Source organism: Camelina sativa, chromosome 7, assembly GCF_030686135.1.
Source record: "Camelina sativa cultivar CO46 ecotype springtype chromosome 7, ASM3068613v1".
Taxonomy (NCBI): domain Eukaryota; kingdom Viridiplantae; phylum Streptophyta; class Magnoliopsida; order Brassicales; family Brassicaceae; genus Camelina; species Camelina sativa.
The window spans coordinates 794,231-821,008 of record NC_141886.1 but is presented as its reverse complement, the minus strand read 5'-3'; the positions used below and the strand labels follow the sequence as shown (position 1 = coordinate 821,008).

At 36.4% G+C, this 26,778-nt stretch overlaps 4 protein-coding genes and 2 pseudogenes across 6 annotated transcripts in view; 3 read left to right on the top strand and 3 right to left on the bottom strand.

Moving 5' to 3' along the window:
- Nucleotides 1–26,778, top strand: part of LOC104699672 (peptidyl-prolyl cis-trans isomerase CYP20-3, chloroplastic) — a 47,436-nt gene that overhangs the window by 12,192 nt on the left and 8,466 nt on the right. The gene's annotated exons all lie outside the window — the stretch shown is intronic.
- Nucleotides 6,138–7,753, top strand: LOC104699681 (B3 domain-containing transcription factor NGA2 pseudogene; annotated as a pseudogene). Its single transcript, XR_015561659.1, has one exon. The product of XR_015561659.1 is annotated as a B3 domain-containing transcription factor NGA2 pseudogene (transcript).
- On the bottom strand, nucleotides 10,670–11,381 carry LOC104699679 (uncharacterized; annotated as a pseudogene).
- LOC104699678 (uncharacterized) lies at nucleotides 11,462–13,766 on the bottom strand. 2 transcript variants are annotated; one of them, XR_015561660.1, is made up of 9 exons: nucleotides 13,238–13,638; nucleotides 13,089–13,142; nucleotides 12,843–12,926; nucleotides 12,618–12,743; nucleotides 12,374–12,445; nucleotides 12,217–12,286; nucleotides 12,080–12,145; nucleotides 11,909–11,986; nucleotides 11,462–11,799 (listed from the first exon to the last, which is right to left on the bottom strand). XR_015561660.1 is itself a non-coding variant. In XM_010415020.3 (9 exons), exons 1-9 carry the CDS (start codon nucleotides 13,484–13,486, stop codon nucleotides 11,758–11,760), a joined length of 837 nt encoding a protein of 278 aa, XP_010413322.1. In that variant the 5' UTR covers nucleotides 13,487–13,766; the 3' UTR covers nucleotides 11,462–11,757. The 2 variants fall into 2 exon arrangements, 1 of the variants encoding a protein (XP_010413322.1); XM_010415020.3 differs by having other exon boundaries at nucleotides 12,374–12,441; nucleotides 13,238–13,766.
- Nucleotides 18,495–25,725, top strand: LOC104699676 (uncharacterized). Its single transcript, XM_087457915.1, has 19 exons — nucleotides 18,495–19,375; nucleotides 19,673–19,804; nucleotides 19,897–19,968; nucleotides 20,113–20,183; nucleotides 20,267–20,366; nucleotides 20,461–20,559; nucleotides 20,701–20,827; nucleotides 21,226–21,365; nucleotides 21,451–21,510; nucleotides 21,636–21,871; nucleotides 22,120–22,549; nucleotides 22,679–23,002; nucleotides 23,108–23,713; nucleotides 23,799–23,972; nucleotides 24,071–24,304; nucleotides 24,378–24,661; nucleotides 24,742–25,002; nucleotides 25,104–25,226; nucleotides 25,335–25,725. Exons 1-19 carry the CDS (start codon nucleotides 19,223–19,225, stop codon nucleotides 25,465–25,467), a joined length of 3,759 nt encoding a protein of 1,252 aa, XP_087314041.1. The 5' UTR covers nucleotides 18,495–19,222; the 3' UTR covers nucleotides 25,468–25,725.
- On the bottom strand, nucleotides 25,701–26,694 carry LOC104699677 (germin-like protein subfamily 2 member 4). The gene is made up of 2 exons (XM_010415019.2): nucleotides 26,455–26,694; nucleotides 25,701–26,362 (listed from the first exon to the last, which is right to left on the bottom strand). The coding sequence occupies exons 1-2, from the start codon at nucleotides 26,567–26,569 to the stop codon at nucleotides 25,812–25,814; spliced, it is 666 nt and encodes a 221-aa protein (XP_010413321.1). The 5' UTR covers nucleotides 26,570–26,694; the 3' UTR covers nucleotides 25,701–25,811.

The window sequence follows — 26,778 nt, the reverse complement described above, 5'->3', positions numbered from 1 at the left end:
CGGAATTAGATACCAAAGGTAAGATTTATAATCGATATACAAACTTTCCAATAGACCCATGCTATATATATAAAAAAGTAATGTTTAAAATTAATTAATTTAAGTTATCTATTTAACTTAATAAATAGACGAAAGGGTTGGCTAGGGATAGAGAAAGAGAGTCCTAGACCCTGGGGGGGGGGGGGGGGGGGGGGGGGGGGGGCAAATGACAGTTGGAAAATGTTGTCGCCATTATCGCACCATCCATCCTCCATTTTGTAATTACTATTACTATTAAATAAAAATGGTCCGCCTTTTTAAATTTTATTTCACCACTACCCTCTTTGATCGCGACTTATCGTATCCATATACAATCAAAAGATTTTGTTATTTTGCTTTTGCTTTCCCTCTCCCATAATATGGTCGCGGTATATATAACATATGATACTAGATTTGATTAACACGGATGTACATACATGTAGCTTCGGTCCAAAAAATCCAACACCAGCTAGCTATACATGTGATTACTTAAAATAAAATAAAATGAGAAACCCTAATTCATTTACCTTCAACATAATGCATGTATGGGACTATGATGAATCCCCCACATGCACAATTCAATCGTTCAAAAACAAATTGTAATCACCGATGATAGTATACGTATAGAGAAAGTTAGAGATCAGTATCTTCGAAAATTATTCCTTTCTTGGTACGAATCCTAATTTATTAGCTAGTTCTTTCTTATCTTCCTTCGATTTACAAACATGTAGACACTATAGAAGATCAATAAAAGACTTCTTATAATATAAATTTTGAAATGAGGGAGAAACACTAGTGGGATAAAAATAAACTAGTTAGTAGTAATGGTGTAGGTGGATGAAGGTAATATATAAAAAGAGCAAGTAGACATTAAAAAGAGTCTTAAGTGCAATACAAAGCTAATTGGGTTACTCTATTGTTAAGTAGTGGTCCTTACCCTAAACTCTTCTTTTAATACCCCTAGCTCACATATCTCCACACATACTCATACCTCCACCATTACTATATCCATCTTCTTCTTTTTTTGTTCAACAACACTCTCCATCTTAATTAAACCGCACGATTTCAGATATTTCTGAGTTGACAATAGTTTTTGGGTTGAATATCACGTCGATTTTTTTTATTTTTTTTTACAAGTGGAAAAACACTCCATCCTTCTAAAGCATAGCATCGTATATACTTCGTTAATTGTTTTCTCATACGAAACGAATGTATTAAACTACAAGAGAATAATTCAGGTATGATATGGAACTCTACGCTGCTGACGCACATTCCAAAGACACCCAATGCTTCAAAAGGGCTGATTTCTGTCCCATTGCATGCTGCAACACAATCTATAAGGTTGTTTCAAAACTTCTGGCAAACAGACTTAAAAGCGTTTTGCCAAATCTTATTGCAAATACGTAATCAGCTTTCATCCCGGGTCGTCTACTGGTGGAGAATGTGTTGCTGGTTATAGAGCTAATTCAGGGTTATAACCACAAAAACGTTTCACCAAAGGGCATGCTAAAGGTGGATTTAAAGAAGGCATTTGATTCGGTACATTGAGATTTCATTATTAATGTTTTAAGGGTCATGGAGTTTCCTCCTCATTTCATCAAGCTGATCAAGGAATGCATCACAACACCAAGTTTCTCAGTCTCAATCAATGGTGAATCCTGTGGTTACTTTAAGGGAGCTAAAGGATTAAGACAGGGGAATTCTATATCGCCTTATCTATTTACTTTGGCCATGGAGGTTCTCTCTCAAATGCTAAATCAAAGGTATAACAGAGGGTACATTGGACACCACCCAGAAGCAGAGAATCCTCAGGTAACACATTTAGCTTTTGCTGATGATATTATGGTCTTCTTTGATGGGCGAAGCGGTTCTCTTGACAATATCGCCAAGGTCCTTGACGAGTTCTCTGAGATGTCGGGTCTTCACATCAACAAAGACAAGACTGAATTGTTCACTGCGGGAGTGAACCAACTTGAAACCGATAGGATTGTCTCTTTCGGTTTCAAGATAGGTTCATTACCCATACGATACCTGGGTCTCCCTCTCATGCATAGAAAGCTCAGGATTGCAGAGTACAAACCTCTAATAGACAAGTTAACAACAAGATTCTCTAATTGGTCTGCTCGAGCTCTCTCTTACGCAGGAAGAAAGGAGGTAATCACTTCTGTAATATATGGTTCCATCAACTTCTGGGCTTCTGCTTTTATACTACCAAAGGGATGTTTGCAGAATATTGAGCAACTTTGTGCCAGGTTTTTGTGGTCAGGGGATATAACAAATCCAGCACACGCAGAAGTGGCTTGGAAAACATTGTGTCTGCCCAAAGAAGAAGGGGGATTGGGATTTAGACGTTTATCCACCTGGAACAAGACTCTTTGTTTGAAGCTTATTTGGTGAATCTTCTCAGAGGATGACTCCTTATGGGCAAAATGGATGAGAAATAACAAAATAAAAGACGAAGTCTTCTGGACAATTGATGAGAAGAAACACCACTCTTGGACATGGAAAGCTCTGTTGCATCTCCGACCTCTTACCAATCTTGTCATCAAGTGTGATGTGGGTAATGGTGAATTGGTGAGCTTCTGGTTTGATAAGTGGACCCCCTTAGGTCAACTCATTCACTTTCTGGGTCCCTCGGGCCCCGCCCTTACAGGAATCCCTCTGCAGAGTAGTGTGGCTCGAGTTTGTTCCTCAAATGGTTGGCTCCTGCATCCAGCAAGATCACCACAAGTCGAACAACTTCACATCCTTCTCACAACTATTCAACCACCATCCCAGTCCTCTGATCAGGACATTTTCCTTTGGAGTACAAATGGGGAAGATTCAAACACTTTCAGCACAAAGAAAACATGGGAAGCCTTAAGGGAGAGACAAGACCCGCAAACTTGGATAAAGCATGTATGGTACAAGGGTGCTGGTCCAAGACATGTGTTCATGATGTGGCTCACACTCCTAAATCGCCTTCCCACACGATCTAGGCTTGCAACTTGGGGTATGCAAATTGATCCTGCTTGCTGCAATTGCGGACTCTACCCTGAAACTCGAGATCATATCTTTCTGAATTGTGCATTCAGTGAAGAGGTTGGCTGCAGACGACAAGGTGACTAAGATACAATCCTTTCGTTTTTCATACCTGGGACGCATTCATCTCTTGGTTGGATGCTTCTAATGCTACCTCTACGCAAACCCTTTGCAAGCTAGTATCACAAGCAGTGATATACACCATCTGGATAGAGAGGAACAATCGGCTACACAACAACATCACAACTCCACCGCATATACTCTTTAAGGCGCTGGACAGACAGATCAGAGACGCTATACTGGGCAAGAGTCATAGGAAAAACTTCAAAACACTCTTACGTAATTGGCTGACCTTTGCTTAAATATGGTTTTGGTCACTGTTCTTCTCTAAGATAGAATCTGTTTTTTTTTGTTTTTTTTGGCAAGCTCTATCTTCATGTACTCGAAGCTATTGTACTCTGTACAATCTATTTTCTACTAAAGCGGATTCTCTAATTCCTACTTTGCATTATGATATATATTGTTTATTAAGATATCGTCTTCTCCATAAATGATAAGCCCGCATCATAGTGTATCTATCTATGTGGCAAAGTGTTTTTGCATATGAGGGTGCAATTTCAAATTCAAAACTAGAATGAAAAGGATGATTTATAGAATATAATATAAATATACAATATAGATAGGTCCCGTGGCTACAAGGGTATATGCTTTGAAAAGGGCGACGCTACGACGTCCTCTTCCTAAATTTTAACATTAATCATATATATATATATATATTTTTCACCGTTTTCAGAATTTAGAATAATTTTGTTTTATTCGTCATTATTAATTTGCAGAGAAACACTAAAAGAAATCCCACTGGCCAGCCAGATAGAGTAATATTTGGACCGATCAATTGTTGTGAAATAATAAAATCTAATTTTGGGGAGTTCATATGTCATGAAATTCCAAACTAGTATATATATATATATATATATTATAAATTAATATGTATATTGGTGATATATATACTTTAAGTCTCTCTAATGAAGAACCATCAAACCTAAAAAAGAACAGGTTATCGCCTGAAACTTTTGTGACCACTCAATTATGTAATGTAAGATGAGAGTTTGGACCACATTGATCAATGTTCTTTCATGAATTTCACCTACTCTTCAATATTTTTTAAAAGAAAACATTTAACCTTTGTTTAAATCAAGCCTTAATTTAGACTTACTTAAATTGATTGTTCTCCCTTAATTAAGCCGAAATTAGCCATAGAGACATGAATGATGCTTTGTCTCTCTCTCAGGACCACTCACCAGAGGTACGTAAATGACGATAAGATTTAACATGAATTTACGTGAAACTTTAACAAGTTTACAGTTTTTATTTGAAGGCGTCAGTGTATACCACGTGTCTTGTTATAGAGCAATATCTGTATTATGTAGTAATGGTTACGTGATGTCGGTCTAAATAATGAGCTGTACACAAAACTAAATTTGTATCGGTTTTCGTTTGATTTTGAAAAATATTATAACAAAAGATCTATACTACACTGTAATTTTTTTATAATTTTTCATCCCTATAACTCTAGATAATCTGGTCGGGCCACGAGAACTACACTGTAATTTTTTATATTTCACGTGATATGATAAATAAAGATTATAGCATGATTTATGTTAACGTGTAACGTGTAAATCTTTATGTTAATGTGTATTCCTTTTGTATGCTTTTTTTTTCTTTATGTAAATTATATTTCTTCAGTTTTCAGCTTCATGATAATATAAACTCAAACATTTCATAAAAGTAAGGCAATAATACTATAATTAACAATAACGAAATTGCTAGTGAAACTAAAGGCATGAGAAATTCATAGTAACTGGGGACAAAAAAGAAAAGAAGAAATTAGCCCACCATTTCACAATCGCGAATGGTGATGAATCGCTTTCATCTAGTTTTAAAAGTTCGAGGAGACAGAAGACAATTCTCCGTAATACTTAGACCTTATCTATTAGGCACAACAAATATATAGAAAGAAATTTAAAATAAATAAATAAAAACGGAATCTAGCTAGGTCCGTAATTGTAATCATGGTTCCCAAAAGAGATGGGTATGAGTTTAAGTCGTCAGGTCCTAACTTTTCTCTTATAGTAAACTTGTTAGGTTCAAACTTGAGAGCCATTGTATATCATTACATAGTATAATGCATATACAGTTATAAGAACGAACGTACATTTTTTTGTCAACTACTTACTATACACATGTATACATGATTTTTTTACCATTCTAGGTATCTGCAATTAACCTAAAATTAAACAGTTTATTTGGTAAATATGAATTCGATTCCTGACTTGGATTCATGTGGCAAATCCTCTGTTCGCTCTAACAAACCACTAGATATATCCTACCCTACTGGTTTACAAATGAGATTTTTTTTTCACTTATTTGTTTGCAGTTAAAATAGATGTGACTGTGAATATTTGGTTTTTTTAAATATGAGGGCAAACAAATAAAAAGTCAACAGTAAAAACCAAAACTATAAAACGACATGTCATCTTGTCCTTTGTAAAAGCAGATTGAGGCAACCCATCCCAAAGCAACAAAAAAAAAAGCCTTACCACAGACCTCAATAATTAGCATTTATTATTAACTGTTCATAAAAATCCAATAGTCTTCTGTTAATTGTCAACCCAAACAACTGTAACATCTTTCTCATGTACAAATTTTATGACACATTATTACTATATACTATCATATATTATTAATTCTGATCTTGTGAGTATTGCCATTTCGGTCATTTTCTCAGTTCAAATATTATTTGGGCTACTAATTATATATAATTAGTAGTTTAGAGCCAAAAAGATCGATCGATCACGGTACACATAATTTGTGTTTCTCTATATATTTTCACTGCATATATAGATATATTGACTATGAGTCTATGACTAATGGAACTGGTTGGGGGTAGTCATAAAAAAAGTTTCTCTTACATTTTGAGAATGGTATAATACGAATAGAGATATTTGTTTGTAAATCAAAACATAATACGAAAAAAAGAAAAAGGCCAAATAAGTGTAAATGAATATGTCCATATGGAGAAAAATTGAAACGAGGATGGTAGAAAAAGGACAAGAAGAAGCTCACATGAACAGAACCAGATTGTTCATGGGTCCCCCTCGGCCCTCCCTTCTCTCTCTCCTCTCGACCCATATCTCTCTATCAATCTTATATTTACATGAGCTCTCTCTTCTCGGAGTTCTCTCTCTTCTCTTTCCTTCCTTGTTCTTGAGAGATTGTTCCTAGCTAACTTGCTTTTCCTTTCTTGGAATTGAAGTGCTTCTTTTGCACCATAATCAGTAGAAAGAGAAAGCTTCTAAGCAAGATAGATCAAAGAGAATCGTGCTATTCAGCGAAGTTAGGCCAAAACAAAAAAAACCCCACTTGCCATTTTTGTATAATTAGGTCAATCTCATCCACCACCATACTCAATTCTCATCCTTTTTTGTTTTCTTTCTCGATTCTCAATTTTAGGGTTTTTATCTCTTTCTCTCTATCTTTAGAGATCCTCTTCTTTCTTGTCTACCAAAAAAGATTGGAGTTCTTTTAAATTATTCTCAGATCGTATGGTGAAGAAGTGGAAATCTTGAGATCGATTCGGCAAAAAACAAGAAGATGATGAATCAAGAAGAAGAGAAACCTATTAATGAAGAAGCTTCTTCATCAATGGAGAGAGAACACATGTTCGACAAAGTAGTAACACCAAGCGACGTTGGTAAACTAAACCGACTCGTGATCCCGAAGCAACACGCGGAGAGATACTTCCCTTTAGACAACTCCACATCAAACGACAGCAACAAAGGGTTGCTTCTAAACTTCGAAGATCGAAGCGGAAACTCATGGAGGTTTCGTTACTCTTACTGGAACAGCAGTCAAAGCTATGTCATGACAAAAGGTTGGAGCCGTTTCGTCAAAGACAAGAATCTTGACGCTGGAGACATCGTTTCTTTTCAGAGAGACTCCGGTAATAAAGACAAGCTTTACATCGATTGGAGGAGACGACCTAAGATTCCCGATCATCATCATCATCATCATCATCATCAAGCTTCTTATCATCATCAGTTCGCCGGAGCTATGTTCCCTAGGTTTTACACTTTCCCTCATCCTCAGATGCCGGCAAATTACGAAAGTCACAACCTCTATCATCGATTCCATCAACGGGATCTAGGAATTGGTTACTATGTGAGGTCAATGGAGAGGAGTAATCCAACGGCTGTGATTGAATCTGTGCCTGTGATGATGCAAAGGCGAGCACAAGTGGCTCCGAGAGGAGAGAAGAGGTTAAGGCTGTTTGGTGTAGACATGGAGTGCGGAGGCGGCGGCGGTGGAGGAAGTGTGAATAGTACGGAGGAAGAGTCCTCATCTTCTGGTGGTAGTATGCCACGTGGCGGCGTTTCTATGGTTGGTGCTGGTTCTCTCCTCCAGTTGAGGTTAGTGAGCAGTGATGATGAGTCTTTAGTAGCAATGGAAGCTGCAAGTCTTGAAGATCATCACTTCTTTACAAAGAAAGGGAAATCTTCTTTGTCTTTTGATTTGGATACATGATGACTATGAGACTAATCACTACTTTAATACATATATATATATGATAATTTATACATATATTATATATATGACACAAAGATATGTCTTTCAAGATTTAATGATATTATCAAAGAAATTACATGTTTTTCAAGATTTGAATTTTGGTTCTTACAAAGTTAGTCTTTTTATTTGATTATGGTTTGGTCAGTCTCTTATTTAGCTTTGGTTGGTCGGTGTTATACAGAACAGAACCTTGGATAGCTAGGGATCAGTGTAAAACTTAAAAAACCATGTCCCTCTAGTCAGAAAATAATCAGAAGATATGGGCTGTCTTATAAAAAGTGAAAATGTGTATATACATATATATATATGTATATATATATATATATATATTTATGTGTAATTGCAGCATTGTGTATATAATGACATTAAATGGTTATCAATTTTTCTTTTACTTTAGTTTTTTTTGGTTGATATATATGGCTGCTGTCTTGTTACTGTTACTGCTGCATTTTCATTTTCTGAAGCTGTTTCTGCTGTTTAATTAGTCAAGCAGATTTTGCAGCTTGCAGGAGATGGGCAGAGACAAAATTGGATATTTTTTATATTTTTATATCTGTTTTTTTTTAATATTTAAAAAGAAGAGCTTTTTTCATCTAGGTAAGATTGAAAAGGTATGATCTGTTTTCACAGACATTGCTGATGCATTTATAACTGTTGCTTGCAGAAGTAAATGAATTTTATTTAAAATTTATTTTCTCAGTTAACAAACTCGTTTCTTGTCTGGGACCATTGAACAATTCACACACATATATATACAGGCAGAGATTGTTAATGTTAGGTCTTGTTCGGTGTGACTATGCATATGACTAATTCTTGTAGCTGCTTTCCACTGGTAATCACACGAGTTTTAATTATAGATGAAATTAACTCAACTAAAACTAATTATTGTGATGATAGTTATAAATTATATACACGAGTTGATTTGATGATAACCTATATATAGTGTATATGCGTGTATACATGTTCTTGTTTTTCATTATTTGTCCATAGATATAGTCACAAACATCAACAAGTTATAATTAATATATCGTGCATTATATATCTACAGGGCTTTAACTATATCTAGTTGAAGATGAGTTAAAAAGGTATTTTGATAGGTGTAGTATATTTGTTGAGCCTTATTAGAATGTCACAATAAAATTAAAATTCTGGAAGTTTACGAATGATAAAGAGAATTAATAAAAACTATAACCTCTTGGAAGGGTTGAAATAAATTTAGGTATTTCAACAGTATTTGTCTATTATAAGTTTTTAGCAAACTGAGAAGTGAGCCTATATATGTGACCATGAACACATGCGATGCAAGGATCAGCTATAGTATGGTACATAAATACTTTGTTCTAACTTCTAACATGTTATCTTAATTATAAGTATGCCAAAGACGTTATTTCACCATATATCATCAGAAAATTGTTCTTTAATTTATCTATCTATATATATTATATGTATACGAATTGCTACTTTTGTGAGGAATCTTAACTTGCAAAACGGATAGAAATCTATAGATTTATAACATTTGTGCTTCGTTAAACTAAGCAAAAAGCAGGAGCATGTCAGCTAAAGTCATTAGCCTATGCATACCATAGCTGTGAAAAACCGCCATCGAAATCAGCGAGGGCTATGTACCTATAGATTACATAATGTAATCATATAATTGCCTATATATGTGAAGAGCATATGAGATATTAGGACTGAGCTACGAATAATGATAATGATTTATCATGACTCATGAGGAACGTATCCCCCAAAAACAAACAAAAAAATAAATAAAAGAGAAATCAAATCGATTTAAAAAGGCATTTTTTGGGATAAAACGGGTTTAAGTGTTATCTAAACATTCCAAATTCACCCCCAACTCTTACAATTAGTTAAATGCATTGGATTGTCAAACATTCTGACCCTAGAAACAGTAAAAAGCTGCTTACTGCTTAGAATCAATGTTTTCTCGGTTTTACCCTGTTTTAGGACAAAATGGGTATAAGTGGTTTTTAAAACTCCAAATTCAACCCAAACTCTTACAATTAGTCAAATGCATTGGATTATTACATATTTTGACCCTAGAAAGAGTAACATATCTTTTTACTGCTTCCAATCAATGTTTTCTCTCGGTTTTAGCATGTTTTCTCGGTTTAAGCATGTTTTGGGATAAAACGTATTTAAGTGTTGTCTAAACACTCCAACTAATGTTATAAACTAACCTTGTTAGTACAACACAGTACGGAATGTATACCTTATTGGGCATTTTTGTGTTACCAAATTCATACAGTGACATATAAATTAATGATTTCTTTAGTTTTTATATGAAAACGTAAATTGTTATTGTCCCGAGTGCTACTTACTAATCAGAACTAAAATTCGAAATTCGAGTATCCAAGATCAAGACTTCGGTTTAAATTTTCCATACCACTATCTCAATCGTCCGGATTAAGTTGTCGTAATACCACGTTCAGAATGTCGTAAAATCATGAGATTTCACTATAATTGCTCGGATGCATTGACGTTGATTGAGGGTGGGACAAAGTTAAACACCAGTGAACCACAAACCAATTGAGACAAATGACTTTCCAAAACCACAAAACCATAAACTTTGATACAATAATTAGTTACTACGTTTTAGATTACATACCCGTGCGAAAGGGAGCTAAGCAACTATTCAAAACAACTGTAAGAAAAGCCTTCAATCAAAACCGATGATTTGAAACATCTGGTGCGAGTTAGAGAAGGAAAGTGTTTACATTTGCGTAGCTACTCTTCTAAGTTGAACAATCATGCCTAAAACTTAAACTTTTCTATGCTCAATCTCCATGTAGAAGGTCTCAAACCAATAATACTACCAATGGCAGATCAGAGAAGGTCTCAAACCAATACTAGTACCAATGGCAGATCCATCAAGTATCTGACAAACCTGAAAACAAACCAAACCAAAGAAGATACTATCTAAAGTAGTCATCCTCTAGAGGAAACCAAAATTGAACTTAGATAGGCGTTGAGAGTATTAAGCATATGTCTAATCAAATCTTGATATAATCTCATAATGAATTCGAAACAGAATCAATTACATATTTATATATAGCACACAAAGCAAAACAATACTCAACATTACACATACAAAACTCAGGACGTGTGATCTCTATCTCAACCGCACATATGCTCTGTAAAGTGATGACTAAAGAAACGAGATCAATTCCATTCCCTAACTCCGCCATTAACTCTCAAGAAGATCAGAATACACCAACGAGAAGAGAGAGGCCGAGCAAGAATAGCCAAACAATATGAATCAATAACAAAGCTTGCCCTGGAACAGAAGCACTTCCAGCATTACCTGTATCACAAGCTCCTGTTTTGACTACACGAGCGCCGTGAAAAGCTGCGTCAGGACAACCGCACCAGTACGTTACTCCATCGGCTCCACATACAGGATCCGCCCGGAAACAGTTGATTGGGCATCCACCCGGATCAGATACCCCGGGTCAGACGCCGCCGCCGGATCTATCTGGGAAATCATCGGCGGCTTGTAAACCGATCAAGCAGAAAGCTAATAAAAGGAAAGGAATGCTCATTGATAACGAAGGCATCGATCGAACTTCTTAAACCAAGAAATCTAAACCTCCAGAAGAACCCTAGAGATTCGTTTCGTGGTGAAAGGAGTAGAAATTTCTGATTCGAATGATTAAAACCCTAATTTCATGAGATTTGGGGATTTTTCTCAAGAGAGTTTGCGTAACCGTGTTCTTTTGAATTGGTGGTACAGCTGGTCCGCCCACCGAGTTAAGCATATTATAGAGACTACGCGCCGTTTTGTTATAACCATTAAACATCATGTCGTTTGTTTCAACGACGTCGTATTGATTCCTCTTCAGCAATTTCTGATATCAAATTACAGCGAAGGAGAAACACTTCTGAATAAAAGAAGAACACATTCAGCTACTCAAGTTACATATTAAAAACCTGAAACTTTAAACCACACATACAACAAGAACAATAATATACAGTACCACGGCTTCATCAATCCTTCTTTTTATGCTTCAAGACTTTTCTTTAGGATCAGGTTCACTGCGAGGTGCGAGCCGAGTGGTTTTTCATGGATAATTATTATCTCTTGCGGCATATCGTCATGCCATCGCCTATTGAAACCTGATGCACAAAAGAAAGATGGACAAAAATATCAAGCATGAGCTTGGAAGAGCTTCTTGTGTTAACTAGGAGCACAAAAGTGGTAGATTCCAGAAAACAAACAACTCACCATACTAATGCTTACACGTTTATCATCCATTAACTTTTTGTTGAAATTCCTAATGCTGATGGTCTTCGCATCATTCACCTGTTGATTTATGCGATATGTAATTATGATCTTTCTTCTCATTCGAGAAGCTTTTAGAGCATGATTGTGTTTGTGTAAAGATTGCATGCATACCATAGGATCCGAAACTCGTCCATGCCAAAGAACATTATCCATCACAATGACTCCACCAACTCTGACCTGCGCCAGCAGAGATAACCGCTAAAGCTAACTTGGCTACTATGGAAAGAGACTAGTATTATTCATCTTACAAGTTGAAGAAGCAATTCGAAGTAGTCTTGATACATCCTCTTATCAGCATCGACAAATGCAAAATCATAGCTGCAAGCAATAAAAGCTATAACTTAGGCAATCGTTTAAAATAGAGCCACCCTCAATGTTACAATGAAAGACGCTTAATGTATATACCTGGATCCTTCACCGTTCTGAATCATGGAATTCAATGATTCAGCTGCAATACCATGTTTCACATTAACCTGACTAGAGCCAACAAATCAAAGAATTATACAGTTGTTCGTAATGTTCTTGCGGGCTGACGTTGTGATAAGATTCAAGCAGTAACTAAAAACAGCAAACGAAAAAGTAGAAAACAGTAATCTTTCGTGCCATAGAAAAAAAAGCATTGAATTTCGCAACAGTTGAATGGCCTCACCTTGTGAGAGACACCAGCAAGGTCGTAGTACCTCTTGGCAACTTCAAGAGAGTTCGAATCTCTATCACAGGCAACAAGACACCCTGATTCTGGTAGAACTAACGCCACAGCCAATGAAGAATACCCCTGTGAAAAACAAGAGCTCATCATCATTCTCATAAGGGACAACACTGAGCCAAGATGAAAAAAATGCTCATGAAACTCATTTGGAAGAAGATAAAACACCGTGTAAACTCCAACTTCTATACATCTTTCTGCTCCAAGAATCTGTACAAGCATTGCAAGCAACTGTGCTTGATCAGGCGACGCCTACAGCCAAAATCAAATCAAAATCAGCGTAGTAGTGTCAAGAACATAAACAATATAGTCCATTCTTCTAGAAGCTACTTCAAATTTCTAACAAATAGCATAAACCAGAGCTCATGAACAAGCTAAAACCAGAAGAAGAACCCAATCCAGTGAAACTGTTACCTGCATTTGACTACCTCGCAATTTGGAAGTCTCTTCCCGGAGTTGCTTCAAAATCTAAAACTCAGCCACAAGATAACAAGTTTAAGCTCCCTACATATATGAGGAACGGAAGACGATAAACCAAAGCAGAGGAAGAGTTTTACACGCACCTTAGGCTCGCGTACGTTGGTGGGGACATAGTCGTAAAGGCGAGGAGTGAGAGAGATGACCTGTTTGTTACCGTACTTATCGTCGTCCGCCACAACAACAAAAGGATTCGCCACTGTCGAGCAGTTCCCGATTAGCCGGCGGCTGAATTTCAAATTCCTGACGACGGGGACCGTTGGCCGGTTTAGTAAAGTATCGGCCGTTCTACATACCGAAATCGAACAGCGATTCAGAGCTAAACCGGTCGACATCTTCTGCTCCCTCCCCCCCCCCCCCCCACACCCAAAACGTAACGGAGAACGAGAAATCTATCTGCGTCTGCTCCAATCAACCGGGTCGGGTCAAAACGATGTTCAAACGGGTCGATGGTATATTGAAAAGATAATAATAATTTTACTAAATTAGGAGAATTTGCATATGAACCCCTTAGTATTTAAAATATTTCACAGGTGGAGTGTGAACTGTTGTTTTTAATCAAACAACCCTTGTATTTTGAGAAACAAACTTTTAAAACCCCTCTATTTCTTCTCTAATTTGGAATTTGGATAATGTTTTCATTTGTCGTGGCTCGTGAGAGAATAGATCTTCCAAATCGTAGGACATAAATAAATCGATAATTTAACAGGTTCATAAGACAAATATTTAAATAATACTGATTGATCGATTCTTCATTTGATCACAGGTTTAATTTGTTAATAATCTACATGACTAGATTGACACTTTGTTAATGACTTGTAGAAAGAAAAACAAAAAAAAAGAGAAGAAGAGGACAAAGACAAAAAGCTTTGTGAACCACATATTGAAGTCCACGAGAATCGCATTTGAAAATAAAACATCAATCAATTCGATGTGACCTGACAGGTTTCAATTATTTAAACATGTTCTATATGTCATACACTTAAGTTGGTGACATGTTCCATTTAATATTATTGAAAGATACTACTACTGCGCCCGAAAATAATAATGTTATTTAACGACATTTGGGTAGAATACTACTGTATTTACTAGCTAGCTATGCTATATATATGTTTTAAATTGAACTAATTATTAATCTGTTATTATTGTTGTAACTCTTTTAAATATAAACATCACCGATCAGTTAAGTTCATTTTCTATGTAAATCCTGCGAACTAATAAAAGAAGTTATTGAGGAAGCGTTCACCCTAGTTGTCAACTAATAGTTTCTCTATGATGGCCGGCGATGAGTGGCTTCCACAGTATCATCGTCAGTTCCAGTTTCTTCTCATTTTAGGTTGTTTCTGTTTGTCTTCCTAATTTTGTCAAACCTCAGTTTCGTCGTCTCTACCTTTTGTCCTTTCCTCTCGGTGATGCATGGTAGTTCTTTCCGACGTGTTGACTATCTCAAAGGATTGGTGGCCGATTGTTGATATTCGAAAGTGGATCTATTCCCTGGTGGCTCCTTCTCGTCTTTTCGATCTGGTCGTGGAGGTTTCAGGTTTCCGATCTGGTTCTAATGTCTCGACATTCTAGTTCATCGACTCTGTTCTCGTTTGATTGTGAGTTGGTGGTGACTTGTCGCATGTTTCGGTTGCTTTTAAGGTGGATCTGAAGAGCTTTTTCTTGGATTTTGTTGGCTTTGCGGTGGTGTTGTCTCGTCTGAGGCTTGTTTTTAGTCAGCTTCTTGTATCCCTGGCTTCGCTTTGAAGTTCTCTTTGGTTTTGCGACCACGACCTCATTGTTTTTGGGTTCCTCCTCTTTTGGTTGTGTTGAGTGACTTGGCTTTGGTTTGTATGGTGTTTGATCGCTTATGTCTTTCCTTGTTTAGGACGGTCTAATCGTTGGTTTAAGCTAGATCTTTGGATTTAGAGGTCCTTAATCTACGGGTTGGCCTTTTCGTGAAATCCGATATCAGCTCTTTTATGGCCTCTCTTCTTTGATTTTGTTTTAAGCCTGGTTGACTTGTTCTGCTACGGTAATCTGTCTTGGATCATGCTTGTGGTTCTTCTCTGATCATGCTTGTGGTTCTTCTCTGTGTTGAGTGACTTGGCTTTGGTTTTTATGGTGTTTGATCGCTTATGTCTTTCCTTGTTTAGGACGGTCTAATCGTTGGTTGGTTTAGGATAGATCTTTGGATTTAGAGGTCCTTAATCTACGGGTTGGCCTTTTCGTGCAATCCGATATCAGCTCTTTTATAGCCTCTCTTCTTTGATTTGGTTTTAAGCCTGGTTGACTTGTTCTGCTACGGTAATTTGTCTTGGATTATGCTTGTGGTTCTTCTCTGATTGTCTTTCCATGGCTGAGTATTCAATTGGGTTCCTCGTGGATGGTTCAATTTACCCACTTGATTGGGCTTCCTCCGGTTTTGTTAGAAGGTTGGTTTGATCGTCTTCCTTGAGCTAGTGCGTTCATCTTCCTTCATCAAATTCTTTGTCAGGTTCCGCGATTCGTTCTACTTTAACTCGCCTTCTTTGTGGTTCTCTTGTTTGGACTTAATTGGACTATTCCATTTGTGGTTCCTTCAAGTTCGGTAGATTGTTTTTCTGTATAAGTTTCTCTTGTTTGGGTGTAGTTTCTCTCTTTTAAACTTTAGTTTCTAAGGATATATTTGTTTTCCTCTAGCTTAGTGTTTCAAAAACGCATTTCATCCTTGTAGTTCACAATCGTGTTTTATTTTATATTGGAAAATCTTCTAACGAAAAAAAATTACTAAATTGTTTTTAAGCACGATGCGATACTGTATTAATAATAATGAATATATATATATATATATATATATATATTAGACGTTATTACTTACTACTACTCATCGCATTTTCTTTTACATTTGTATCACACGTCTCTATGTATTCGAAACCTTGTTGGAATGTCGCTTGTCAACTGTGTAGTCGTTGTTAACTTCTTTAATAAATGACCAAAGAGTAAAAAAAACCATTTCCTTGACCGTGTTTAATGCGCGTGTGTCTTTGTTTATAATTCTTACCAATACCTTTTTGTCTTGTTTTTTTTCTTGTTAAAACTCTTACCAATAAAGCATACACGATGTGAATTCGTAAAAATTAATAGTCATCAAACAACATGTGGGAAACCATTCAAAAATATTAAAAACTAAAACCAAGCGACGAATCCGATCGTGTTTAACTCACGACGCGTAAAACGAGTCGTCCGGCAGGCCATTTATAAAAATATATAAAGGATATGTGTGACCTGCCACTTTATATATATAGTCAATAATTCAATATCAATGGATTTAGTGTACTTGGTCAAATTATATTTGAGCATGTATATTTGAATTACGAATGATATAGTTATATTTACAACTTATTACGAATGATATGGTTATGTACAACTTATTTATTAAAGATATACTACATTATGTACAATTGTATATATTTTTGACATCCATTATTGTCAATAGGTTTCGAATGGCACATGTGGGTGTGTACTGTGTAGCGTTTGCAAGTTTCATTTTGCAATGCGCTAGTATATTTGATTAGTATTCCATAGGGGATTCTTATCAGTATAATTGAATTTTCTTTGTGTTGTAACTTGGAAGGTATAAACCGTGTTACTGTACGTAGATAAGCATTGAAAGATATTTTGTTTATAGACAGATATATTACTATTTAATATTTACAGATAAAGTTAGTAATTTTGTTTCCACAAACTCAAGTCATGTGGATATATATGTTTTTCTCACGTTCGATTTCTTTTGGTTGTATGTGAATATGGTAACATCACCAAATGTATGGTCGATGATTGGTCTTGTCGCATCCCAAAAGAATATCCCACCGTCTATATATTCATCGTATTCATTTTTTTGTTTTTTTTTTGTTTTTTTTTGTCAAACATTCATCGTATTCATTTTTTTGTTTTTGTTTTTGTCAAACATTCATCGTATTCATTTTTTTGTGAAAATACTTTATAGTCTTTTAAAATAACTTAAACTTATCGACAATCTAGTTAAAAAAATCTTTAATAAATAGTATTTCATTATATATATGTAGGTCACACAGGACACTAACATGCTACATAAATGTTCAATACTCGATTAGTACAAGGATTAAAAATTCTCAATATCTATTAAACCACATTATTAGTATAGATTTATAGGAACTAAAATAGGAATATTAAATGGTGTCTTCAAAATAAATGAAATTTTCCATGAATGAATGAATATCCACGTTATAGAAAATAAATATCTTCGCAGGATTGGAAATAATCAGACAACAATTTTAGGAAAAAGACACGCCTTTCACGTTTGTGTGTGACGCAAAGACCCACAACTCATTTACTGACCAATCGAAAATTTGTTTCGTTTCTTATTATTCTTCTTCTTATTCGGAGGCTACTTTATTACTATTCTATTTTTTTATTTATAAAGTTACCTAAATAATTTAATTTTGTTATTATAACGTAAAAGTTAACTTTATAACCAACACAAAAAGTAAGCAAATTATTATTTCTTATCTCTTTATGGTTGGCTTGAATTGAAAGTCTTAAAACAAACGTGTTGAATCCGGATAAAATTGAATCTATCCGATCCAAAGAGCAGGAACAATTAAATTAAGTTAAATAAATGACATACATTAGGTTCATATATATTTTTAAAAAAATAATTTAAAAGGTGAACCATGAGAAATATAAAATGTTTAACTAAAAATAAAAGGAAAAATTTAGTTATGGAGAGATTATTGAGGAACCATAATTTTTAATTATAGTTGTTCAGTACTAAATTGTATATTTGTCACATGAAAAATACTTACTCTCTCCTCTATCAACCAATCATAATGTTTTATTTTAAAATAAATCAAAATTAAATTAAAAAAAATTAAATATAAGTTTCATTTATATTTTACAATTAAATGAGATTATATATCGGTTTGAGTTTATAAATGAGAATTAGTGTTTAGATTTTACAATTAAAACGAAATTATAGGTCGGTTTGGATTTACAAATGAGGTAGTTAGAGTTTAGATTTTATAATTAGAACTAAATTATATGTCGGTTTGAGTTTACAAATAAGGTGATTAAGATTTAGATTTTATAATTAAAACGAAATTATACGTCAGTTTGGGTTTACAGATGATGTGGTTTAGAATTTATATTTTACAATTATAACAAAATTATATATTTGTTTAGATTTACAAATAAGGTGGTTAGAGTTTAGATTATAATTGAAACGAAATTATATATTATAAAAGAGTGGTTAAATTTTTTATTTTACAATAATATTATATAAATTTTGTTTCTTTAATTTATAACGGGATAAATAAAGAGGTTCATCTCCATGATGGATATACATACCTAAGCATTGTTCTTCTCACATGTACCATGATAATAAGTAGATACTATTATGGATAGAATCCCCAAAGAAAATTTGTTAAAATAAAACAAAAGGAAAGTAAGCAAACTTAAATCAATTCAGTTTCATTTTGGATATATACTAATTCCTTATTTAAAACCCTCTAGGCTTCTAGATAGTTCTCTCTTTATGCTTTTTTTCCTAAAATTGAATCGTTTTAATTATATAAAATTCTGTTTTAGTGTTTTTTAATCAACTATATATAGAAGATAATCAGATATTATGAGTACAGTAGTAATATAAGGACTATATAAATTGAAGTTATTAGCGTGTGAGCTCGTCTCTTCTTGTGTTAGATAATTCTCTCTCCGGTCTAAAATTAAAGTTGGTTGGAATTATCCTCGCGTTTATTCTTAAAAATCCGATTCGTTTCCACTTCTCGCTCGCTCTTCGCAGACCTTATCCGTTTCCTTCATCTCTATCTCTCTCTTTCTCTCTCAAACTTGGTTCGGGGAAAATTTGTGGATTTTTTGTTTGTCAGCGAATCAAAGAATATTCCAAGCGTTTCTTCTTCCTATCCGCATTGGCGCAGGATTTTTTTTGTCTATTTACCGGGAATCGAACAACAGTTTATTGTATTAGAGTGTGTGTGTGTGTAAAAGAGGAAGTCGAGAGAGATTACACGGGATCGAATCTACGAGTTTTTGTTGTTGTTGGATGAGAGATGTCGTCGATACCGAAGGAGCCAGAGCAGGTGATGAAGCTGAGAGATGGATCGGTACTTGGGAAGAAGACGATTCTTAAGAGTGACCATTTCCCTGGTTGCCAGAACAAGCGTATGACTCCTCAGATCGAAGGCGCTCCCAATTACCGTCAGGTCTCTCCCTCCCTCCCATTCTCCGATTTTGATTTGAAAACCTGCTTTGTATATGTATTAAGTGAGCTGAATCTGTGAATCAAAATCGAAATCGAATCACAGAAACAAATCCTATGTGCTGGCATTTCCTTTGATTCCGGCTAGGTTTTATCGTATTCTACTACTTGATCTTGTGTGTTCCAGAGTGCATATTTCTTATAAACCTCGAGAACTTATTGTGTGTTCCTACTGAAGCTGGTTTTGAGATACTAAGGCTTAATTTTGATCTGATGTTGGTTTTGTGGTCTTTTGTTACAGGCTGATTCACTACGTGTACATGGGGTTGCAATCCCTACAGCTGTTGGTATACGAAACGTTCTTAGGCACATTGGAGCTCACAAGGACGGGAAACAAGTTAAAGTTCTTTGGATTAGTCTTAGGGAGGAACCGGTAAAATCCATCTCCCCCAGGCTTCTGCCATTATTGTTGCTTGTTTCAATATTCCTTCTTGTTAACTTGTCATCTACTACATCATTTTGCAGGTAGTTTACATAAATGGGCGACCGTTTGTTCTACGTGATGTGGAGAAACCGTTCACCAATCTTGAGTACACGGTACAAATGCCTTGTCCAAACATAGCCTTTGTACATTAGTTTGTTGGGTTGCTGCAAATTATCTCCACTAACAAAGTAAATCAGAAACTTGTGTATCTGTTGAACCTTTCATTTGTGACCTTTAGCTTATGTTTTTCTGATCAGGGAATCAACAGGGTAAGGGTAGAGCAAATGGAAGCACGGTTAAAAGAAGATATTCTCATGGAGGCGTCGAGGTAACCACTAGGTCCCTTGAATGATCTAAATTTTTTTGTATCATTGTTTTTGCTTTGGGTGTATCTGATCATTTGCCTTGCAGATATGGGAATAAGATACTTGTCACCGATGAACTGCCAGATGGTCAGATGGTTGACCAGTGGGAGCCAGTCTCAACTGATTCTTTAAAGACACTGCTTGAGGTAGGACATTGGAATGAAGCATCATATGTACACCCTTTTGTGGGATTTTCAGGTTCATATCATTCTTATCGTTTATACACTTCTTTGGATTTAGGTTTACGAGGAACTACAAGCTGAAGGATACCTTGTCGACTATGAACGTGTTCCTATAACAGATGAAAAGTCACCAAAAGAAACAGATTTTGATCTGTTGGTAAGTCTTATACATTCCTCTAAGTCGACAACCTTGAATGATCTTATCTCTTGCCATTTCGTATTTGCTAGGAGCATAACTTTATATTGCACTTACTATGTTTCTCTCAATTCATTTCTTAATACACATGTATGATTTCAGATTAGGAAGATATCTCAGGCTGACATTAATACGGAGATAATTTTCAATTGTCAAATGGGACGTGGACGTACAACGACTGGAATGGTGATTGCAACCCTGGTCTATTTCAAACGTACTGGAGCATCAGGTACTTCATCATGTCCAACCGCTCAACTTGCGAAGAAGCATATGAGAAGAGAATATAACGAATGCTCTTTCCGTGAATTATACTGTTATTCGGAAATAGAAGCTGAACTGGGGATACCTTATTGTAGAATTGTTTACTTTTATTCCGCTTTTGGAGTATCACATCTACAAGTTTTTTTTTCTTAGAGAAATGAAACACGATCGATTAGCCAAATAATCATCTTTCAGCTCTATTTCTCAAGCATGTTCTTATGTATATATCTAAGAACCACATATTTCTTGAAAAAATTATAGCCTAGAGATAGTTAGTCCATGCAAATTGGTGTTTAAGCCAGCTCATTATGGTATCTATTAACCTGTCATTTTTTTTTTTTTTTTGCTTTTTAATGTTGAATAAAGATCAAGGATTCCCAAGAAACAACTCTTTTGGGAGAATCTTTAAAGCTGGCGAAAATATTACTGTTAATCTGCCGAATTCGGAGGAGGCAATTCGTAGAGGGGAATATGCGGTCGTTAGAAGCTTAATTAGAGTCTTAGAGGTATTTAGTCCCTTTCCGTTTGTCTTCATCTGATTATCTTGATGGTCCTGCTGCTTCTAACTATTTATTGGTTTCATGATTCTAGGGTGGTGTAGAAGGTAAAAGGCAAGTTGATAAAGTCATCGACAAATGTGCATCCATGCAGGTATTTGTGTTAAGTTTTTTAATACCTACATTAAGTACAATCTAACGTGTAAGCAACCGTATTTTATCTTATGAGGTTTCACTTAGGGTAAAAGGTCTAAAGTTTGTCCATGAATTAACTTACAGAATTTACGAGAGGCAATTGCAACCTATCGCAGTAGTATTTTGCGTCAACCCGATGAAAAGAAGAGAGAGGCAGCACTCTCATTTTTTGTTGAGTACTTGGAAAGATATTACTTCCTTATATGCTTTGCTGTATATATTCATTCAGAGGGTGCTTTCCTCCAATCTGGTTCGTTTGGCCACGTCAGTTTTGCTGATTGGATGCGAGCTAGGCCAGAGCTCTATAGCATTCTTCGCAGGTACTGATAAGCAGTTTATTTTTGCTTGTAACTCGTTATGCTTCTGTTTGCTTGTAAATCTGGTTGTACCTAAGTTTTCCATAGGAGCAGTTGAAGAACAACTTATTTGAGAGAATTTTCCTATCTTTAAGTAGCTCCCTGCATTATCTATTTACACTAGAATTTGAATGCCAAAATTAACCTGGTACTCTGTTTCAGACTTCATGTGATCTTTAGATGTCTTATGTAAGTTCATTTGCCTCTTCCAGGTTGCTCAGAAGAGATCCTATGGGTGCCCTTGGATATGCAGCTATGAAGCCTTCTTTGACAAAGATTGCAGAATCTACCGACGGGCGCCCTCACGAGATGAGTGTCGTTGCTGCGCTTAGAAGTGGGGCAGTTCTGGGAAGTCAAACTGTTCTAAAGAGCGATCATAGTCCTGGCTGTCAAATTTTAAGTCTACCAGAGAGGGTGGAAGGAGCTCCGAATTTCAGGGAGGTTCCAGGATTTCCAGTATATGGTGTTGCTAATCCAACTATAGATGGTATTCGATCTGTCATTGAAAGGGTTGGGAGTTCTAGAGGTGGTCGGCCAGTTTTCTGGCACAATATGAGAGAAGAACCTGTTATCTATATCAACGGGAAACCATTCGTTCTACGTGAAGTTGAAAGACCGTATAAGAACATGCTAGAATATACGGTAATAATATGTGTGTGTTTTAAGTATATTTCAGATACTATTAGATGCAATTCCTTTGAGTGATTAGCCTCAGTTTATCTTCAACTCTTATGGATTGGTTAGAAAGCTTATATAAATATGTCTATGTAGGGAATTGATCGAGATAGAGTCGAAGGAATGGAGGCTCGTCTAAAAGAGGATATTCTAAGAGAAGCTAAGCGATACGACGGTGCAATAATGGTCATTCATGAAACCAAAGATGGACAGATTTTTGACTTATGGGAAAATGTGGATAATGATTCTGTTCAAACACCCCTCGAGGTCTACAAATGTTTAGAGGCTGATGGTTTTCCTATTAAGTATGCACGCGTACCTATAACTGATGGTAAAGCTCCTAAAAGCTCAGACTTTGACACATTGACATCTAATATTGCTTCTGCTTCCAAAGACACTGCCTTTGTCTTCAATTGCCAGGTTGGGTTTTCTTCTGCATCCCAGTCTGCTTGTGTATTTCGATATGTTTGGTAATCCTCTTTAGCTTATCTGTTCGACTTACAGTAATTCCTTTTTCATTCACAGATGGGGAGAGGTAGAACAACCACTGGAACTGTCATTGCTTGTCTAGTGAAGCTCCGCATCAATTATGGGAGACCTATCAAGGTTCTTTATGATGTTCTGACCCATGAAATTGTGGATGAAGATTCCTCAAGTGGTGGTGAAGAATGTGGAAGTAATAACGCTGAAGAAAGACCTCGTAATTCAGGACGAAGAAGTGAGGATGAACAAGGTCGTGCATTTGGAATGGATGACATCCTTTTACTGTGGAAAATTACTAGGTTATTCGATAATGGAGTTGAATCCCGTGAGGCGTTAGATGCTGTGATTGATAGATGTTCTGCATTGCAAAATATTCGTGAAGCTGTTCTGCAGTACAGGAAGGTTTTCAACCAACAACATGTTGAGCCACGAGTAAGGAGTGCTGCCTTGAAACGTGGCGCTGAATACTTGGAGAGATACTTCCGTTTGATTGCCTTTGCAGCCTACTTAGGAAGCAAAGCTTTTGATGGATTCTTTGTGGAAGGAGAATCTAAGGTGACGTTCAAGAATTGGTTGCATCAGAGGCCTGAGGTGCAAGCAATGAAGTGGAGCATAAGGCTAAGACCTGGACGATTTTTTACCATACCTGTGAGTCAGATTTCCCATTATTGAGGCTTGGACACTGTGTAATTTTATTTATTTGCGTGTTGTAACTATGGATATTTTCATGTAGGAGGAACTGCGGGCACAACATGAATCGCAACATGGAGATGCAGTGATGGAGTCAATTGTCAACGAACGGAGTGGTTCTGTCTTGGGTAAAGGTTCTATTCTTAAAATGTACTTTTTTCCTGGCCAAAGAACTTCAAGTCGTTTGCAAATCAACGGTGCACCTCATGTATACAAGGTAGGCTACAAGGAAATGTGATGTTTGTACCCGTGGTTTCCTGATTACTGGTAAACTTAAAATGATCACACTTAACCATGACATAACGTTCATTTCAGGTCGATAGATATCCTGTTTATAGTATGGCAACTCCCACAATTTCAGGCGCTAAAAAGATGCTCGCCTATTTAGGCACCAAACTAAAGGAAGAAGGTGGGGTTTCAACAGAGAGGATAGTAATAACAGACTTGAGAGAAGAAGCAGTTGTTTACATCAATGGAACTCCTTTTGTCTTGAGAGAATTGAGTAAACCTGTTGATACCCTTAAGCATGTTGGAATAACGGGTGCAGTGGTATGTTTCAAACAAGAGCTAATAATTATGCAAATTGCAAAAGCAGTTTCATTAATTTGAATCCTCAATGCAGGTAGAAAGCATAGAAACACGGTTAAAAGAAGATATATTGTCTGAAGTTCGAGAGACTGGAGGTCGAATGCTATTGCATCGTGAAGAATACAGCCCAGCATCAAATGAATCTCGGGTTATTGGATATTGGGAGAATATTCAACCAGATAATGTGAAGACACCTGCAGAAGTATATGCTGCTCTGAAAGATGAAAATTTCAACATATCGTACCAAAGAATACCTTTAACCAGAGAAAAAGACGCATTAGCTTCTGATGTAGACGCAATCCAGTACTGTAAAGACGAGTAAGTATCAATCATCTGCACATTTTATATACATACCAAATCTTTTTCCGTTTTAACTTGTGGTGACGTTTTCAACACAGTTCTGCTGGGAGTTACTTGTTTGTATCGCACACCGGTTTTGGAGGTGTTTCGTATGCAATGGCCATTACTTGTCTCCTACTTCAACCTGGTCAGAACTTCATATCAACCTTGTCTGCTACCTTGGAAGAAGATGATTCGACGTCACGGGCTTGTGATGAAGAAGCATTGAGTATGGGAGATTACCGTGACATACTGAGTCTCATAAGAGTGCTTTCTCATGGTCCGCAAAGCAAATCAGACGTAGATGGAATAGTCGAATTGTATGTATTGATAGAATCAATCAATCAATCTCTTTTGACAATTTTCTTTCACTTTTTAACTACATCGCTCATGATTTCGTTCTCTTGTTTTGGCATTCTAGGTGTGCTGGTGCAGGACATTTGAGAGAAGACATCGTTTACTACAGTAAAGAACTGAACAAGCTTCCAATTACAAAAGATGAAAACCGTTCGTACATCATGGACATGGGTGTTAAAGCCTTACGGTTAGTTACTCGACTCCAATCCGGTCATTAACCAATCCAAACCAAACCTTGAGTTTCGATTTCTTTCCATATTCAAACGAGTAATCTGATTGTTATATGTATGTACAGGCGTTACTTTTACCTGATAACATTCAGATCATACCTCTACTGCACGTCGCCTGAAGAAATGAAATTTTTGGATTGGATGAAGTCACGGCCGGAACTTGGACATCTCTGTCATAACCTCAGGATAGATAAATAAAAGGTGTTTTTGGGGTTTCAGTGTCCATACATACATATATATATAAATATATAACCTAGTCGAAGTTATGTTGTTTGGTTTATACAGAGCTTTTAGTGTATAAAAAAATTGTACAGCTTTCTCTCCATGTCTCCGTGTTTGCTTTGTAGAGAGAGATCTATCTCTGTTTATAGGTTTGCTCCTTTTCATATGGATTGCTTTAAAACCCCCCCCAGCTGATTCAGCTAGGTTACTTTAATGAACAAGCTTCTTCTTCTTTTTCCTTTATTAATTATTAAAACCAATTAGTAAAATAAATTTATATATAACTAACACAAATTTATAGGTATAAATTTCTCAAATTTTTAGACTTTTTTGGGAGCGAACTTGGTTTTGATCTTTTCGATTTCTTTAGTCCCGATCTGAAACGCCGTCGTTAAAACGTGATCCGGAATCGTAGGAGTGGCCGTGAATAGCGTGGCGGCGATCGATTGTGTTCCCGGTAACTGACTGTTGAACGCCGAGATCACCGACGCCGGTTTGGCTTTGTCGTTGTTCTTCTGGTAATGAATCAACCCTCTCGGGAATACGAAAACTTCTCCTTTCTTCACCGTCTTAGCGAATAGCTTGTTCGCCGTCGTCACGAACCCGACGTCTAGCTCGCCTTCCAATACGAAGATCACTTCGGTGGCGCGTGGATGCGTGTGCGGCGGGTTTAAACCTCCAGGCGCGTAGTCTATACGCGCGAGCGAGACTCCGAGCGTGTTGAGCCCTGCGATCTTCTCTACGTTTGCTCCCGTGACGGCGGACCCGGCTGTGCTGTTAACGACGGCGGGTTTTCCGATCCCGGCGAAGAAAAAATCTGAGGCGGTGATGTTTGATTCCGGTTTACACGTGAAACCATTCACTTTGATCCCTACATACACATACATGATCCAAAATAATTAGTGACATTTACATTACTTTCATAGTATTATGTCATTCACAAGGTTTGATTATTGAAGATACCTGAAGTGTGATCTGCAACGCATAGATCTTGAAGCGTATCAGGATCGTAAGCAAGAGCAATCACAGTGAGAGATGATAACAGAGCAAAGAAGAAGCTATAACATCTCGAGTTCATGATTTGATGATGTTACTATTACTTACTGTAAGTCAGATTTTGAAGCTCCAATTTGCAACTGTGATATGTTTTATGTTTTCGATTGGATCGTTATATATATATTTGAATTTGTTGGGGGAAAATTATGCATACCTAAACTAACTTAAACGCAAAGCAAAACTGAGAGAGTTGGAGAGATGTGATGTCGTTTTCTTACACACACATATACA